At 47.4% G+C, this 19,509-nt stretch overlaps 1 protein-coding gene across 2 annotated transcripts in view; it reads right to left on the bottom strand.

Moving 5' to 3' along the window:
- EMC3 (ER membrane protein complex subunit 3) overlaps nucleotides 1–19,509 on the bottom strand; it is a 160,181-nt gene that overhangs the window by 7,287 nt on the left and 133,385 nt on the right. The window contains exons 8-10 of one of the 2 annotated variants that reach the window (XM_030205447.1): nucleotides 18,430–18,509; nucleotides 17,679–17,761; nucleotides 13,744–13,787 (exon numbers count right to left, since the gene is read on the bottom strand). In XM_030205447.1, coding sequence (XP_030061307.1) covers nucleotides 13,744–13,787; nucleotides 17,679–17,761; nucleotides 18,430–18,509 — 207 coding nt within the window. The remainder of the gene's footprint in view (nucleotides 1–13,743; nucleotides 13,788–17,678; nucleotides 17,762–18,429; nucleotides 18,510–19,509) is intronic. The other variant, XM_030205446.1, reaches the window with a different exon arrangement.

Genomic DNA, 19,509 nt, shown 5'->3' with positions numbered 1-19,509 from the left:
GGCCCACCAACTGATTCAAAAATCGTTTAATTTGCTCCCAAAAATATTTTACTTGAGAGTGTGAGCAGATTGTCTACATTTAGCACAATTATATCCTTCCCCAAGTCGCACATGTGCCAATTGCACCCCAGCCATGTATGCTCTGAGCACTACTCTAAGCCCACATTCCCGGAGTCTGGCATCTCTGGTCAACGCTGGAATGCCCCGAATGGTGGCAGCCACATCCCAAGATCTCAGGGATATCCCTAGTTCTTCTGCCCACTTGTCTTTCAAAGAGGTGAAGTTCCTTCCTACTCCCTCCTGTATCAAACCTTTGCGTAAGTTTGACACAATGGGTCCATGATCCCATTGAAAATCTCAGACTTTCGAACCCAAGGAATTCCCTAACCTCGACTGATCCAGGGCCCTCATATAAGGTAAAATTAGGTATAATCATACCTGATAATTTTCTTTCCATTAATCATAGCTGATCAATCCATAGACTGGTGGGTTGTGTCCATCTACCAGCAGGTGGAGATAGAGAGCAAACTTTTGCCTCCCTATATGTGGTCATGTGCTGCCGGAAACTCCTCAGTATGTCGATATCAAAGCTCCATCCGCAGGACTCAGCACTTAGAGAATTACACCCACGAAGGGACACTCTGCCCAGCTCACCACCGCCGAAACGGGGGAGGGGAATTAACCCAGCTCATCCCCACACAAGTGGGGGAGGGGAATCCGTCCAGCTCATCCCCGCGGAGCGGGGGAGGGACACCACACCCGCCGATGCGGGGGGATCTGGCTTATCCTGCAACCGCAACCGCGGGAGGAGCTGACTGACCCTAACACCGCCGAAGCGGGAGGGGTACAAAGCTGCCCTACAGCCGCACGAAGCGGGAGGGAGTGCCGGCAGAATTTATGTCTCAATCCAGCCCCGTAAAACGGAGGGGAGAGGAATGCAGCAGCTCACTGTAACACAAACTCGTCTCAACTCTTGAAGAATCCAAGTGAAAGAAGAACTTGAACACGAAGTCCTCCTGAAGTAACTGAAGGCTAAACTTGAACCTAAAATTCAACCAGAATATAAACAGTACAGATATCTGGGAGGGGCTATGGATTGATCAGCTATGATTAATGGAAAGAAAATTATCAGGTATGATTATACATAATTTTACCTTCCATATCATCAAGCTGATCAATCCATAGACTGGTGGGATGTACCGAAGCAGTACTCACCCAGGGCGGGACATAGAAATCCCTGACCTCAACACTGAAGCTCCAAACCGGGCCTCCGCCCGTGCAGCCACAGTCAAACGGTAATGCTTGGAGAATGTATGAGCCGAAGCCCACGTTGCCGCCCTGCACATCTCTTCCAAGGAGACGGATCCGGCCTCTGCCATCGAGGCCGCCTGAGCTCTCGTGGAGTGATCCTTCAGCTGGATAGGCGGCACCTTCCCCGCGGCCACATAAGCCGCTGCAATGGCTTCCTTGACCCATCTTGCCACTGTAGGCTTAGCAGCTTGCAGACCCTTACGAGGACCTGCAAACAGGACAAACAGATGATCCGATTTCCGGAAATCATTGGTCACTGCCAAGTATCTGATGATGACTCGTCTCACATCCAGATATTCAAGAGCGGAGTACTCCTCTGGGTAGTCCTCCCTACGAAAGGAAGGGAGACAGAGCTGCTGATTCACATAGAAGCGAGAACCAATCTTGGGCAGGAAGGCAGGCACCGTGCGAATAGTCACCCCTGCCTCAGTGAACTGCAGAAAAGGCTCTCGACATGAGAGCGCCTGGAGCTCGGAAACTCCTCTGGCTGAAGTGATAGCCACCAAAAAGACTGTTTTCAACGTCAGGTCTTTCAGAGATGCCCTCGACAAGGGTTCCAAAGGCGGCTTCTGCAATGCTCTTAGCACCAGGTTGAGATTCCACGCAGGCACCACTGAGTGCAGAGGAGGGCGCAGGTGATTAACTCCCTTGAGAAAGCGCACCACATCTGGCTGCGAAGCCAGGGAAGCACCCTTCAGGCGGCCCCTGAAGCAAGCCAGAGCCGCTACCTGGACTTTAAGGGAACTGAGCGACAGGCCTTTCTCCAGACCTTCTTGCAGGAACGCCAACACTGAAGAAATTGGAGCAGTGAAGGGAGAAAGTGAGCCTGCTTCACACCATGCTGCAAAGATACGCCAAACCCTGGCGTAAGCAGTAGAAGTACAGCGCTTCCTCGCTCTCAGCATAGTGGCGATGACCTTGTCTGAGAAGCCCTTCTTCCTCAGACGCTGCCGCTCAATAGCCAGGCCGTAAGACCAAAGGGAGAGGGATCCTCCATCACCACGGGACCCTGATGTAACAGGCCCTGCTCCACTGACAGCCGCAGAGGATCGTCGACTGAGTGCCTGAACAAGTCCGCATACCAGGGACGTCTGGGCCAATCCGGACCCACCAGGATTACCCTACCGGGATGCTTTGCCACCCGGTCTAGCACCCTGCCCAACATGGGCCAGGGCGGGAACACATAGAGGAGCTCTTGTGTCGGCCACTGTTGGAGAAGAGCATCTACTCCCAGGGATCGAGGGTCCCGTCCTCTGTTGAAAAAGCGCGGCACTTGGCCATTGGCCGATGACGCCATCAGATCTAGGCTCGGCTGGCCCCAGCGCTTCGTGATGTCCAAGAACGCCTGAGCAGATAGTTGCCACTCTCCGGGCTCCAAGGTATGGCGACTGAGAAAGTCCGCCTTGACATTCATGACTCCGGCAATGTGGGCCGCTGAAAGCTGCTCCAGGTTCGCTTCCGCCCACTGGCAAAGACTCATAGCCTCCTGGCTAGAGGGGCGCTCTTGGTACCTCCCTGGCGGTTGATATAGGCCACAGCCGTGGCATTGTCCGACAGGACCCGTACAGGCTTCAACACCAGTACCGGGATGAACTCCAATAACACCAACCGAATGGCTCTGAGTTCCAGGAAGTTGATAGACCACTTGCCTCTGCAGGAGACTAGAGCCCCTGCGCTGTCCTTCCCAAGCAGTGGGCTCCCCAGCCCATCAAAGAGGCGTCTGTCGTGACGACAATCCACTCCGGGGTCACCAGAGGCAATCCTGCAGACAACTTGTCTGTCTGCGTCCACCAGCTCAGCGCCTTGCGCACTGCTGGGTCCACGGGAAGGCGCACAGCATAATCCTCCGACATCGGAGTCCAGCGCAGCAGCAGAGATAGCTGTAGTGGTCTCATATGAGCCCTGGCCCAGGGCACTACTTCCATCGTGGCCGTCATAGAGCCCAACAGCTGCACGTAGTCCCAAGCCCGAATAGGAGAGGCTACTAGGAACTAGTCCACCTGAGCCTGAAGCTTGACAATCCGATTGTCTGGCAGGAACACTCTGCCCACTTGGGTGTCGAATCGAACTCCCAGATACACCAGGGACTGAGTCGGGCGCAGCTGGCTCTTCTTCCAGTTGATGATCCATCCCAGGGAGCTCAAAAGAGCAACTACCCGGTCCATAGCTTTGCCGCACTCTGCATAAGAGGGGGCTCGGATCAACCAGTCGTCCAGATAAGGATGGACTTGTACTCCTTCCTTTAGCAGGAAGGCCGCTATGACCCCCATTACTTTGGAAAAGGTCCGCGGAGCAGTAGCCAACCCGAAAGGGAGGGCTCTGAACTGGAAGTGTCGTCTCAGGACTGTAAAACGCAGAAAGCGTTGGAGAGGAGGCCAGATGGGAATATGCAGGTACGCTTCCTTGATGTCCAAGGAAGCCAAGAACTCTCCTGCCTTCACTGCCGCTATAACAGAGCGGAGAGTCTCCATGCGAAAGTGCCTCACTTTCCAGGCCCGATTGACCCCTTTGAGGTCGAGGATAGGCCGGACAGAACCTCCTTTCTTTGGAACCACAAAGTAAATGGAGTAACGTCCCTTGCCAATCTGATTTTTTGGCACCGGAACGACCGCACCCAGGCGGATCAGGTTGTCCAAGGTCTGCTGCACTACCACAGCTTGACCGGAGACTTGCAGGGAGAGAGTACAAACCCGTCTCTTAAGGGTTGGCAGAACTCTAGCTTGTAGCCGTCTCTGATGACTTCCAGCACCCACGCGTCTGAAGTTATAGTGGTCCACTCGCCCAGAAACGAGGACAGCCGTCCTCCAATCTGCACTGGGGCGTGGACCAAGGCCCCGTCATTGGGTACGAGACCCTGGGGGAGGACCGGAGGGAGCACCTCCGGGACGGCGGTCTCTGCGAAAGGAATGCTGCTTGGGGGAGAAATTCCTCTTGAAGGAAGAGGGGGCAGAGGAACCCGACTTGCCCGGGCGGTACCGATGGGCTTCCTGCAACCGTCCTCTGGAGGTATCGGGACGAGTACTAACCCGAGCCCTGACCTCTGGTAATTTCTTGCCCTTAGACGTGCCGAGATCGGTCACGATTTTGTCCAGCTCGACCCCAAAGAGCAGCTTGCCTTTAAAAGGCAATCTAGCCAGGCGGGATTTAGAGGCGTGGTCAGCAGACCAATGTTTCAGCCAAAGCCACCGCCGCGCAGAGACTGTCTGAGCCATGCCTTTAGCTGAGGCTCTCCAGACATCATACAGCAAGTCTGCCAAATAGGCTAAGCCCGATTCCAGGGCCGGCCAATCAGCCCTCAAGGAATGATCCGAGGGGGAAGCCCGCTGCACCATAGTCCGGCACGCCCTGGCCACATAGGAGCCGCAAACTGAGGCCTGCAAACTTAAAGCAGCTGCCTCAAAGGACGACCTTAAGGCCGCCTCCAATCTTCTGTCTTGGGCGTCCTTTAGGGCCGTGCCACCTTCCACCGGCAACGCCGTTTTCTTAGTCACCGCAGTGATTAAAGAATCCACGGTAGGCCACAGATAGGCCTCACGTTCACTCACAGCCAAAGGATAGAGGCGGGACATAGCCCTAGCCACTTTAAGGCTCGTTTCCGGGACATCCCATTGAGCCGCAATTAAGGTGTGCATGGCATCATGCACGTGGAAGGTTCTAGGCGGGCGCTTCGTCCCCAGCATAATGGCAGAGCCAACAGGGGCTGAGGGAGAGACGTCCTCCGGAGAGGAAATCTTCAAAGTGTCCATGGCCTGTAACAACAGGTTGGGCAAATCCTCTGGGCTAAAAAGCCGCGCTGCAGAGGGGTCATCCGCTCCATCCGAGCGGGGATCTATCTCCTCCAAGGAATCCGCAAAGGATCGTTGGGAGACCTCAGACACGCTGCCCTCATCTACATCGGAGGAGACAAAAGTCCTCCAAGGCCTGGAAATCAACCCGAGGGCGTTTACCTCTGGGAACCTCAACCCCTTTATCAGAAGAGGGAGCAGGGGCAGCGTTTTGCATGAGGAAAGCCTGATGCAGCAGCAAAACAAACTCGGGGGAGAAACCCCCCAGACTGTGCACTTCCGCAGCCTGGGCAACAGCCCTAGACACACTCTCAACCGGCGCTCGCAATAGCGGGGGAGAGACATGCTGCGCATCCAAAATGGCGTCCGGCGCGAAACTCCGTGAAGGAGCCGCGCGGGAAGAACGGTGCTTAACTTTAGCCGCTTTTGTGCCGTCGCCCAAATTAAGGGCGTTCATGGCATTAATGTCTCCAACCTCAAGGGCGGCCCCGAAGAAGCCGTCCGAGCCGCGTGGCCGGCCAAGATGGCGGAGGCGAGGAGCGGGGGATGGGCGTTTATGGCGGGAAAAAACCGCCACGCCGGAGGAACAACCGGGACATTCATCGGTCACTAAACTATCACCCATCAAGGGCGAATCAGGTTGTAAAACCCCCGCATCCCCTCTAGAAGCGCTCCAGCGATCCGGGGAGCGACCCTTTGCGCCCTCGCCCTCCGACGCCATTGCCACGAGGAGAAGAATCGGGGAACCCCCTGCCCGCTATAAAAAGGTAAAATTACCTGCTTGCCGCTCCGAGCTGTAACGAACTGGTGTCCCAGTGAGTAGCTGCAATGAACGTTTAAAGAAACGTCGAATTAAACGCCTTTAAAGACGTTTAAAAATTTTTTTTTTTTTAAACGGAGCCAGCGGGAGGGGGGAGAAAAGGAGGGACCTGGCACCACCAGGTTTGCACTTGCTCAAAAGAGCCCTCAACCCCAGGCCTCAACAAAACCTAAGGATTAGGCTTGGAGGCCTAGCCAGAGCTGCTGCTGTGTGTGACCACCACCTGCTGAGATAGAGAACATACTGAGGAGTTTCCGGCAGCACATGACCACATATAGGGAGGCAAAAGTTTGCTCTCTATCTCCACCTGCTGGTAGATGGACACAACCCACCAGTCTATGGATTGATCAGCTTGATGATATGGAATGTCTGGTTTGCGCATATGCAAATCGATTGCCCCACGTTTCCACCACTTTTTCCTGCAATTGCATGAAACTTATCATTTGCCCTTCCTTGGAAAATAAGTCTTCTAGCCGAACTATGCCTTTCTTTTCCCATATTTGAAAGGTGGGATTATCCACGCCTGGCGGGAAATCTACATTACTCCTCAAGGATAATTGATCCGAAATCTCTGCATTGCCTCCTAGTTTACCAACTAACACCCTCCAGACCTCTTGCAGGGGACGCAACAGGATCCCATCCTTCAAAGTCTTGTCCTACCCAAATGCAGTAATGAGTAAAAGTCATAAGGGGCAAACAATGCTCTTTCTACTTCTATGGGAGTATATACCTGCGTGTGCCCAAACCAATCCCCCAAGTGCCCCAATAGACGGGCCCAGTTATACTGTCTTAAATCTGGGAGCCCCCCTCCCCCCTGCCTCCATGAACCACTCAACCTCTCCACTCTAATTTTCAGCTTTTTTCCAGCCCAACAGAATTTACTAAATAATCCATATACTTTTTTTCAGATCTGCTTGCTTTAGCCTCAATGGCAGGCTCTGAAGAGCATATAACCATCTAGGGAATATCACCATTTGCACCAACCCCACTCTTCCCATTAAAGATACTGGAAGATCTCTCCTGCTGTCGAGCTGTTTCCTGGCAGCTTCCATTAGGGTCATTATATTCAAGTTATATAAATCCCCATTCTTCATAGACATATGGATCCCCAAGTATTTGAAAGTACCAGAGGCCCACTTCAACGGAAATTCTGAGCCCCATAAAGCCTTCACCTGTGTCGAAGATGGCAGAGCTTCCGATTTATTCAAATTTAGCCTAAAACCCGCATAGTCTCCATATTCCTTAAAAGATTCCAAAAGCGCCTGAAGCAAACACATCGGATCTCTTATATGAACCAGCAAATCATCAGCGAACGCTGCCACCTTAAAGCAATGTGAACCTATCTGCACTCCCCGAACACATGGATTGCCCATTATATCCCTAATCAAAGGGTCCAATGTTAGTACAAAGAGGAGTGGAGATAGAGAACATCCTTGCCGCGTGCCTCTAAGTACCTGAAAAGGCTCAGACTCCCTCCCATTAACCAATACCATCACCTGAGGGTCAGCATATAAGGCCTTGATGACTGATACAAATCGTCCTGCGAATCCATAAGCCTTCAAACAGGCAAACAAAAACTCCCAATGTACCCGGTCGAATGCCTTCTCCGCATCGAAGATAACCATCAGGGATGGGAAATCTTCTCGTCTCCTATACTCCAACGTTGACAAAATAGTGCGCAAGTTCTTAGCCACCGTACGTTCTTTCACAAAGCCTACTTGTGCTTCATGAATCAGGTGTGGCAGCACCCGGGCCATTCGGTTTGCCATTATTTTGGCGAACAGTTTAACCTCAAAATTCAATAGCGATATGGGCCTATACGAGTCTGGATTAGTAGGGTCTCTCCCCGGCTTAGGTAATACCGCTATCTGGGCCATAGCCAAGGATGGAGGCATCAGCTCCTCATCTGTACATGTATTAAAGAATTTGGTGAGCGCAGGGGCAATCTCCAGGCCCATCAATTTATAAAACTCTGCTCTGAAGCCATCTATTACAGGAGCTTTCATCAAACGGCTCTGGTTGATCGCCCCCACTACTTCATCCTCTGTTATTAGGGCATTCAACTTACCTCCCGCTTTACTAGTAATTTTGGGCATGCTAATGTTATCCAGGTATTGCTCTCCCACTAGCCCTTCATCCACCGGGTGCTCGTACAGGTTACCATAATACTTGTGAAAGGCCGCACAGATAACCTGGTCCATGTGGACCATTTGACCCTTGCTATTCCGTATGGTGGTTATGTGCTGCACTCCCTTTCTCTGGCCTATCAATCTTGCCAATGGCCGGCCTGCCTTATTACCATGTTGATACAGTTGGTATCGGTAATATGTTTGTGATTTAACTGCTCTCTGGTGTAGCAATGAATTCAATGCCGTCTGTATTTCTATCAACCTTAGTCTATCTACCCTAGCATGAGACTGCCCATATCATTGCCGGGCTTTCCTTAACAATGTCCCCAATCTAAATATTTCTTTGTCCCGAGACCTCCGCACATGGTGTGAATAACTTATACATTTCCGCCGAGTACTGCTTTGGCTATTTCCCAATAGAGCTCATGCTCTAAATTTGTTGTCTTAAAACTTTCCCACGTGCTCAACAACCTTTCCTTAAAATTAGGATCTTTATATAGCTCTGGCGGGAATTGCCACCTGTTGATACCTTCCTTTAGAGTCCCTATTGCCCAGTCCATCCAGACCCAGGCACGATCGGAGATAACATAAGGGCCTATTTCTGTTTTGCTTACCTGCCCAAACTCCTCTTTGGGTATCAACAAATAATCTATCCGCGCCTGTGTTGCATGTGCCCTAGACAGGTGAGTATAGTCTTTATCCTGAGGGTGCAGTTCCCGCCAGACATCTACCAATCCCAACAAGTGACTCAAACGTAGCAGGCCCGCGTTCGCATAATATACAGTTTTTTGGGTGTTGGACGAACGATCTAATACCGGATCCCAGGCTGCATTAAACTCCCCACCCACCACCAAAGGGGAGTACTCTTTTGTCACTAATAAGTGAAGCAAAGTACGGTAAAATTTCTTGTCATACTGATTTGATGCATACAAATTACAGATATATATCTTCCAGTGATTAATAACCACTTGAACCAATATATACCTCCCCTCTGGATCTGTTGCAATTATCTGGGCTGTTTCTACCTTTTTAAACAAAATGGCTATCCCGCCTCTTTTTCCCTGGGATGCAGCTGTCAAACACTCACCAACCCACCAAGTTTTCAACTTCCCATGTTCTACTGAATTTAAGTGAGTCTCCTGTAGGTGGGCAATGTCTATCGTATGTCTATGTAATTGTTGCAAAATTTTGGATCTTTTAATAGTTGAGTTAATCCCACCCACATTCCAAGTCACCATTTTCACCATGGCTCACATGTGTATCCATCCAATAAATTGACATAACTTCCTCTATATATTGGGGGAGGATGTCACAGCCTCCATCCTCCACCCCCCTGCTCACACTCCCACACACATCCCTCTCTCAAACATCCTCTTCTTTTCTTCCACAGCTTCCGGTCCCTCTTCCCTCCCCCCCGACCCTCCCCCTACTATACCCATACCCCCCTAACCCCTTCTTACAGCTCCACTTATTGGAACGATCACGTCTAACACCCCCCTAGCTACCCCCACTACTTCCTCCTACACCACACCTCCTTACTTGTTCTGATATCTCTTCCCACCCCTCCTCTACTACTACTACTACTACTATTTAGCATTTCTATAGCGCTACAAGGCGTACGCAGCGCTGCACAAACATAGAAGAAAGACAGTCCCTGCTCAAAGAGCTTACAATCTAATAGATAAAAAATAAATAAAGTAAGCAAATCAAATCAATTAATGTGAACGGGAAGGAAGAGAGGAGGGTAGGTGGAGGCGAGTGGTTACAAGTGGTTACGAGTCAAAAGCAATGTTAAAGAGGTGGGCTTTCAGTCTAGATTTAAAGGTGGCCAAGGATGGGGCAAGACATAGGGGCTCAGGAAGTTTATTCCAGGCATAGGGTGCAGCGAGACAGAAGGCGCGAAGTCTGGAGTTGGCAGTAGTGGAGAAGGGAACAGATAAGAAGGATTTATCCATGGAGCGGAGTGCACGGGAAGGGGTGTAGGGAAGGATGAGTGTGGAGAGATACTGGGGAGCAGCAGAGTGAGTACATTTATAGGTTAGTAGAAGAAGTTTGAACAGGATGCGAAAACGGATAGGGAGCCAGTGAAGGGTCTTGAGGAGAGGGGTAGTTTGAGTAAAGCGACCCTGGCGGAAGATGAGATGGGCAGCAGAGTTTTGAACCGACTGGAGAGGGGAGAGGTGACTAAGTGGGAGGCCAGCAAGAAGCAGATTGCAGTAGTCTAAACGAGAGGTGACAAGGGTGTGGATGAGGGTTTTGGTAGAGTGCTCGGAAAGAAAGGGGCGGATTTTACGGATGTTGTAAAGAAAGAAACGACAGGCCTTGGCAATCTGCTGGATATGAGCAGAGAAGGAGAGAGAAGAGTCAAAGATGACCCCAAGGTTTCGAGCTGAGGAGACAGGGAGAATGAGAGAGCCATCAACAGAAATAGAAAACGGGGGGAGCGGGGAGGTGGGTTTGGGGGGGGAAAATGAGAAGCTCGGTTTTGGTCATATTTAATTTCAGGTGGCGTTGAGACATCCAGACAGCAATGTCAGACAAGCACGCTGAAACTTTGGTTTGGATGCAAGGTGCTTATTTATGAAGTCAGCGACCTCCTCCACCTTCTCTCCAAAAATCATCCCCCCCCCCCCCCCCGGCACATAGCATCTGCCAAGCTCTGTTGGACCGCCAGGTCTAAGTCAGACATGCAGCCATGAGAGCCTGCGCATCGCTATACTCTGAGCAGAGATCCTGGACGCTACATCAAAAAAGATGGGAAGGAAAGGAGACTTTCTCTTTTTCTGTGGAGGGCAGGGATCACACAGGGCTATAAGACTCCTCAGAGAAGTACTGTGGAGACTCCTGGCAGGGATTAGACAAGATGCTGTAAGACTCCTCCTCAGAGAAGTACGGTAGAGACTCCCATGAGTGCTTTTCATTGGTGTCAGCCAGGAACTACTCACAGGAGGGCTGAGATCGAGCCTGCCTGGATGAAAAGTAACCATGTCCTGAGAGGGGTGTTGAGGTGTCAGCTCCAGCTTGGACTCTAGCAAAGCTTCCTCCACTGACAAATGTGCAAACCAATAGGGAGATAATATTAAGAAACAGCTTATTCAAAATATTCATATTAAGGACCCTGACATGGTCCGTGTTTCGGCGCCAAAGCGTCTGCCTCAGGGGTCACAACAGCTTTCTCTGAAAAGAAGCTGATTGGCTTGAATAATTCCTTTATGTATACATGTGGTTATAAAAACAAGCTACTCTACAGAGAGAACAAAGAAACAGCCAACCGATCAGCAATCAACACCTTGTCACAAGGATCACCACTATCAACGATCCACTCCAACCTCATGATGACTCCACTAGTCAAGATCCTATCCACCCAAGGCCTCAACCCATTTATCTATGCTGATGATGTTACATTATATATTCCATTCAAACATGATCTGGCGGAAATCACCAACGAAATCAAACTAAGCCTAAACATCATAAATTCATGGGCAAATACATTCCAGCTAAAACTCAATACAGAAAAAACACACTGTCTCATCATCTCATCCCAATACAATACATACAAACCCTCAAACATTAACACCCCAGGATACACCCTCCCTGTCTCAGACAGCCTGGAAATTCTCGGAGTAACAATCGACCGTAACCTATCACTAGAGACCCAAGTGAAGTCCATCATAAAGACAATGCTCTTCTCAATGTGGAAACTCAAACGGGTAAAACCATTCTTCCCAAGGGACATATTTCGTAACCTGGTACAGTCCATGGTATTAAGCCATGCAGATTACTGTAATGGAATCTATGCGGGATGCAAGGATCAAATCATAAAGAAACTTCAGACCGCCCAAAATACAGCAGCCAGGTTTATATTTGGAAAAACACGTTTCGACAGCGCCAGACCACTCAGAGAAAAATTGCACTGGCTACCAATCAAAGAACGAATCACTTTCAAAATCTGCACGACTGTTCACAAAATTATTTACGGCGAGGCACCGGGCTACATGACAGACCTCATTGACCTGCCAACCAGAAACTCCACAAAATCTGCACGATCATATCTAAACCTCCACTACCCAAGCAGCAAGGGACTCAAATACAAAGCCACCTATGTAACCAGCTTTTCCTACCTAAGAGCTCAACTATGGAACGCATTGCCAAAAGCAGTAAAAACTACACTCGACCACCTAGATTTTCGGAAAGCACTAAAGACAGACCTGTTCAGAAGAGCATACCCCAATGACTCGATATAAAAATACTGATCACTTGTGACACAACATAACCAAAGACTGCAACGGAAATTACCTGACTCTTCTTCCCCCTTTCCCTCTCTAAGTTCCCCCAACTGTTTCCTACCATACATATACCTCATTATACCACAATATCACTTTGTATTCATTCATACTATGTATTTATTCAAACCGTAATCGGCTAACACTGTTAACGGTTATATGTAAGCCACATTGAGCCTGCAAAAAGGTGGGAAAATGTGGGATACAAATGTAACAAATAAATACATAAATAAAATAAAGGAAATCTAAAAAAAGGAAACTAGACTAATTGTAAGGAAGAATACCCCGAACAAGGTACAGAATAAAGCAAAACTAAAAGAAACCATGAAAGCACAAAAAGATCCGTTAGAAAAACCAAACCAGCAGCTGTGAGGAGAGAAGAGAAAAATGCATGCACTCTTTACTGCAGAAAAAATGAACTGATGGTCCCATGCTCTTGCGGCAGATGGAAAGGCACTTGCGCATGCGTTTTGGAACGAGACTCTGTAAAAAGCATGTCACAAGCTCTGGACCAGGCAATGTGGATTGCATTACCCACATGAGAATCATAGGTTTGTTTGTCCTCAGAGAAAATACAGTTTCCCATGAAGTCCACATATTTCCAGTTTACCCAATAAGAAGCCCAGCAAAGAGAGCCAAATCAAGCACAGGATATGTCCCATGTACCAAACAATTGCCACCCCAAAATCCTTAATCCAAACACAACTCCAAAATTCATGAAATAGGGTCCCGTCCTCCTTTTCACATTAAAAAAAAAATGATGGAATGCAACCTACTTTATGTGCCTGAGTTTGCAAGAAGTATGCTCCAGTACTAGTTCAGAATTAGCATCATGAACCAGCTGAGTTTGCTGTATCAGCACATTAATATCAGCTTCCACCTCTCCAGGTCCAAAATCATGTGCCTATATTTCTAAAAGCTTTAGGTGACTTTAAGGAGAACATCATTCAAAGCACAACGCAAGGCTGAAACAGAAGTAAGCTCCTGAGCATCTGCTTCAAAGAAAGCCAGAGTGAAGAGCCAATGGGCACAAGGTTTTTATACAGTGGACCAACTGAGCACAGCAAATTGGTCCCTGCTTTTGATAGGAGCTTGCTGATAAAGCTAATCAAATGCCATTAGTTCCTCTAAAAACAAAGATGTGCCCAAGTGTAGGCCATTTCTTGATCACTGGAAAAAAAAACCCTCACTATCTTGACTGGATGGAAAAGTGTCATTACACTTAATTAGTAACAGATCACTGAGCTGGGTTTTCTTTCCATAAACTAGTTAATTTGTATCATAACTCAAATAGTGCTTTGTTTTTATCAAAGTACTACAGGCTACAGTTTTGGAGAGCTCATGACAATCTGCCATGGAGCAATGAATTCACTTTCAGAAGATTTGCAGGGACCTCAAGATAGTCTTCCACTTACCATTTCTTGAGTTTATCATGCTCAGCTGCATCCAAATGAGTCTCCTGCAAGAATGCCAAAGATGCTTTAACTCTGTTTAAGACTTGCAAAATTTTTAAGTGCTTAGAATATATCTATTGGTGTAGTCTTTAGTATTTGTTGCATAATATATTTTTGTATTTGCTTGCCAAAATTTCTATTATATAATAATTATACTTCCACCTTCGCATTATTCCTTCATTAGGTTCTAGCTAGGCAGACACCAAGGCCAAAACTTTAGGCAAATGTTTCCCTAGCCAAACGTTTCCAGTGTAATTGCTACCTGAGTGATTACCTGTCTCTAGTACTGCCTACAAAGTCTATATCTCACCAAAGTGTTGCAGATTTAGCACATTGCACAGCCAATGAGCAATTAAGTGCAGAGATGCCAGCGAATAAAAGGTTGGAGGAGTCCTGACGGGTGATGGATCAGGAAAGCTTGAAACATACACAGCCTTCCAAAATGGCGGAGCCACTGATGTTGGGAGAGAATATTTTGGAGGAGGACAAGGAAGAAGAAGAAGAAGATATGGTGCAGCGCTCACAAGGCTCCCTGAAAGGAGAAGTGGCAGTTCTTACCAAAGGAGATCTGCGTGAATGGATGGCTAATATTAAAATGAGTTTCAGCTGGTTCGAGGTTGCATTAAAGAAGTAGACAAAGAAATTTGAAAAGATAAAGTGGACCTGGTTGACAGAATGGATGAGGTGGAACGCAGAATTGGAGAACAGGAGGAGCTGACCACCAATTTGCATGGGGCAGTACAAGGTCTGGTGGCTCCAGATGAAACCTTGGAGGGTGGTAATTTGCCTCTTCAAGGTGGACAGAGATCAGAGCCCTTGGGCCAAAACTAAAGATTTATCACTTCCACTATCGATGATGTATTGTAAGCCACATTGAGCCTGCAATGAGGTGGGAAAATGTGGGATACAAATGCAAAATAAATAAATAAATAAATAAGGAGTGACTCAGGGGTCAGTGCTAGGGCCGATTCTGGTTAACATATTTGTGCAAGACATTGTTGAAGGGTTAGAAGGAAACATTTACCTTTTTGTACATGACATGAAGATAGCCAATACAGTGGATATCCTGGAGGGAGTAGAAACCATGAGACGGGATCTCCAAACATTACTGATCAAGGGTCTGGCAGTTAAAATTTTATAAGTGTTAATATATGTGGTGAAAAAAGCTTCAGTAATGCCACCCAGCCAGACTGAAACCATCAGACTATAAGGTGTGGGCCCGGGCAACATCATCTAGTTTAAAAAAAAAAACTCCACGGTGTTTAAATTAAGCTAAACAGGTGATCAAATAATAGGTTAATTCCTAATTCTGCTTTCGGGTTGCAGCCAAAGAGACACAGGATGATATACGTGTCCATGAAAAGCAGCAGATGAAAAATTGAAATTTAAAAATGTATAAGTGTGCCGAACCCCTGAAGCAGCGACAGCGAAACGGGGACTCCCTGTTGGGTTATGGTTGGTGCTACTGTATGAGAGCGCAACACCACAGACATTGGAGTCAAGATAAGTAGTCGGCAGTATAACTATATTATAAGACTGCAAAGAAGTGTACATGTTAGAGATTCTGTGATCTTTGGAATTAGGAATTAACCTATTATTTGATCACCTGTTTAGCTTAAACACTGTGGAGTTTTTTTTGAGCTAGATGATGTTGCGCTGGGCCCACGCCTTATAGTCTGATGATTTTGGTCTGGCTGGATGGCGTTACTGAAGCTTTTTTCTCCACATATATTAACACTGATTAAAGTCAGTAGGGTGATGGTTTTTTTCCTACATCCACTGGGATACACAGCAGGTGTGAAGCTGTGTTTTCGATTTTCTAATTATCTATCTGAGAGCTTGAGTGTAGTTCAGAATTAAAATTTAACGCCAAAAAGTGCAGAGTGATGCACTTGGGGTGCAGAAATACAAAAGAGATGTACTGGATAGCAGGGGAAAGATTGGTAAGCTTGGCTCAGGAAAAGGACCTGGGGGTGATAGTGTCAGAAGATCTCAAGATGTCTAAACAGTGCAATAAGGTGGTGACCAAGGCCAGAAGGATACTAGGCTGCATAGAGAGAGGTATAACCAGCAGAACCCTGTACATGCGAGGCCCCACTTGAATATTGCATTCAGTTTTGGAGGCCTTATGTTACTAAGGATGTAAAAAGACGAAGTGGTTCAGAGAAAAGCGACGAAAATGGTTCGGGGTTTATGTAGCAAAACATACATGGAGAGACTTACTGACCTAAACAAGTATACCCTAGAGGAAAAAAGAAACAAGGGTGATGATACAGATGTTCAAATATTTGAAAGGTATTAATCTGAAAGCAAGCCTTTTGCAGATATGGGAAGGTGGTAGAACTGGAGGGCATGAATTGAGGTTGAAAGGGGGCCGACTGAGGAATGTGAGGAAGTATTTTTTAGTAGATGCCTGGAATGCCTTCCCGCAGGAGGTAGTACAGATGAAAACGGTAACAGAATTTAGAAAAGTGTTGTGATCCTCTTTAGAAGGATTAGAACAAAAAAAGCTTAGGTAGGAAAGCCAGTGCTGGGGAGACTTCAACGGTCTGTGCCCTGATCAAGACTGAATAGATTTGGATGGGCTGGAGTGGAGCTTTTCAGGGGCTCTGACAATAACTTCACAAATTTTAGAACAAGGTCAGTGCTGGCCAGACTTCTATGGTCTATGCTCTAAAATGGCAAGGATAAATCAAGAGCAGGTATACATATGACATATCTCTTCATTTATACCATGTGTAATGAGTTTATCTTGTCAGGTAGACTGGATGGACCACACTGGTAAGTCAGAGGAGAGGACTAGGAGTGCATGCTTGGGATGGGGCTTTATGTGGTAGAGGGAGGGATGGGGAAAGGTGGGTGATGCTGTTGTACAAATCATTGGTGAGGGGCCACTTGGAGTATCGTGTTCACTTTTGGAGGCCATAATCTTGCTAAGGATGCAAGTAAAAAATAAAAAAATGAAGTGGTTCAAAGAAAAGCGACGAAAATGGTATGGGGTTTGCACAACAAGATGTACGAGGAGAAACTTGCTGACCTGAACATGTATACCCCTGGAGGAAAGGAGAAACAGGGGTGATACGATACAGATGGACCACACTGGGAAGTCAGGGGAGAGAAGTAGGAGTGCATGCTTGGGATGGGGATATAGGGGGAGAGGGTTTATGTGCTAGAGAGAGGGTTGGGGAAAAGTGGGTAATTCTACCACCTTCCCAGCTCTGAAAAAGATTAGTTTGCATAGTAATATCTTTTAAATATTTAAACATCTGTATCATAACACCCTCTCTCTCTCTCCATTCCTCTAGAGTATACATATTCAGGTCTTCAAGTCTCTTCTCATATGTCTTTTGGTACATCATTTGGCATATCATTTTTGTCATTTTGGTGGATTTTATGAACAGTGAAGGAGTGGCCTAGTGGTTAGAATAGCAGGACAAGAACCAGTAAAGTCAGGGCTCATATCTTGCGTCTCAATAGATGCTACTTTTGACCTTGGGCAAGAGGCTAAACTCTCCATTGCCTCAGGCACAACTTAAATCAAACCCTTTAAGTGAAGGATCTACATATTGTACCTGAACTGTTAACTAGTCTTGAGAAGAAGGCAAGTGGTTAAATCCAACATACAGATAACAGCAGAATTTTGGACTCCTGGTAGGGAATGTATGACAATGCTAACTTTATAGTATCATGTCCGATGGAATCATGACCTGCTGTGCTGTTAATGCACTGGTTCAGAAGATGCTTCTCTTTAAAACCCTCCCACCATCTACATACTTACTGAGGACCTGGTATGATCCAATACCAAACTTCTACTGGGGAGGAGAGAGAAAAACTGTCTAGACAAACTCTATAGAGGCATATATAGTCCTTAAAGTCCCACCTCCTCAGCATTTTACCTTAAATGCTTTATTGGTGTCTGCAGGCATGGCCATTGCTGCTCCTGTCATTTGTTCCTGCATTACCCGAGACTGATCAGCAGCTGGAAAACAACAAATGAAAGTCAGCTGAGAAAACCTCTTCCATGCATGAATGTCTATGCAAAGGCAGAAGCAAATTCCATGGATTAGCTACATTAGATTATACATGTATAAGTACATACTGCTGCAGGGTTAGCCCGCAGAAGATGTTCTAGCAAGGACATTAGTGGGAGCCTTTTATAACTAATTTCTGAGGAAATTATTTCACATAGTTCTGTCAGAGATTTTTAAAGTTACAAAACAGGTTTTTTACAGTTGGAGATATACCACTACTCTTAACAGAAAACAAGACAAGGGCTGCTTGTGCCAACTATAGGGCCACTCCATCTGCAGCTCAGGCTCTATCTTAACTTCAGCCCACAGGTCTTTTGCTTTCCTTACACAGGGTGCTTTTGGCAGACCCTTCTATAGAAAGCTACACTGCAGACAATTAGCTCTGTTCAATGCCTATAGCTTCTCATGGTACTGCTGCTGAAACTTAGTAGGCTGGGGTAGAAGCACCCTCGAGGCACCCTATGAAAGTTTACAGCCAGGTTCTGGTGCCATAGATCTCAATGAGCATAGCCTAGAGCCATGCTCTTATGGTTTGAGATTTCACGATCTAAGTAGGGTCAGGTGTGGTCATTACAGGGATCAAGAATTGCACTACAGAAACTAAGCACCTCATTACCATTATCCTGTCCCAGGATGAGGGAGTAAATGCTTCTTAGGCCAAACACATTCAGGAAGTACCACGATGCAGAGCTCACCCTACCAAACAAGGTCATAATGTTAAATCAAGATAGGAAAAAATGATAACATTATACTGGAAGCCATCTGTATTGTATCAATTAGCTTTTAATATTTTTAAGTTATTTTGCACCCAGGATTAAAGTGAAACCTTCCCCTACTTCTCAGCTGAAGTCTACAAAAAACAAACACAGTCTGTCAACAACACCTTGATAGGGATTTTAAAGCACCCACTGATTCCCAGAAATCCCAGCCAGGTCAATGAAGCCCAGCTCTGCATACCTCTAGAGCAGCTTCAGGGCTTCCCCCTGCTGTGGGCTGGGAGAAGGCTAATATTGTACTAGTTCAGTACGAGTCCTAAGATTTTTTTCCCTGTACATTACATGCTGTGGATAAAGGACCAGTAATCAAATATAAACATACATCAGCCTTATCTCAGGCAACATCCCCCGACTGCTACTGATGTCCCTGCAAACATTCCAATAGAAAGCAGACCCTTTCTCTTTTGGGGGCTATGAGTTGTGCCTTGCAGCCAGGGGCGTATCCACGGGTGGGCCCCTACAGTGGAGCACCTTTGTCAGCACGACAGCAGAGGGAGTAGGCTGAGCTCCCACGATCCTGCATCTGCCTTCCTCTCAGCGGCAGGGATTCCCACCACTAACCCAGAAGTGTCTCCTCTGCCGTGTCCTGCCCCAGCAGAAACAGGAAATTGCGACAAAGGGGGCGGGACATGGCTGAGACACTTCCAAATTAGCGGCAGTAGGCAGTGTGTGGGAATTGCTACCGCTGCCACAGAGAGAGGGAGGCAGATGTAGGATCATGGGAGCTCAGCTTGCTTCCTCCAGTACCGGCACTGTTAAGGGTGCTGCCCCATTGAAGTAAGGGGGGGGAGGGGCAGAAGAAAATGGTAAATGTTGGACATAGAGGTACTGGGGAGAGCTAGAGCAATACACACAGGAGGTGGAGAGGGGAGAAAGGAGATGTTGGAGCAGAAGGGAGTGACGGAGAGATGTTGGACAGT

Source organism: Microcaecilia unicolor, chromosome 6 (genome assembly GCF_901765095.1).
Source record: "Microcaecilia unicolor chromosome 6, aMicUni1.1, whole genome shotgun sequence".
Taxonomy (NCBI): domain Eukaryota; kingdom Metazoa; phylum Chordata; class Amphibia; order Gymnophiona; family Siphonopidae; genus Microcaecilia; species Microcaecilia unicolor.
The sequence above is the reverse complement of the archived record's forward strand: the minus strand, read 5'-3'. Positions and strand labels throughout refer to the sequence as shown.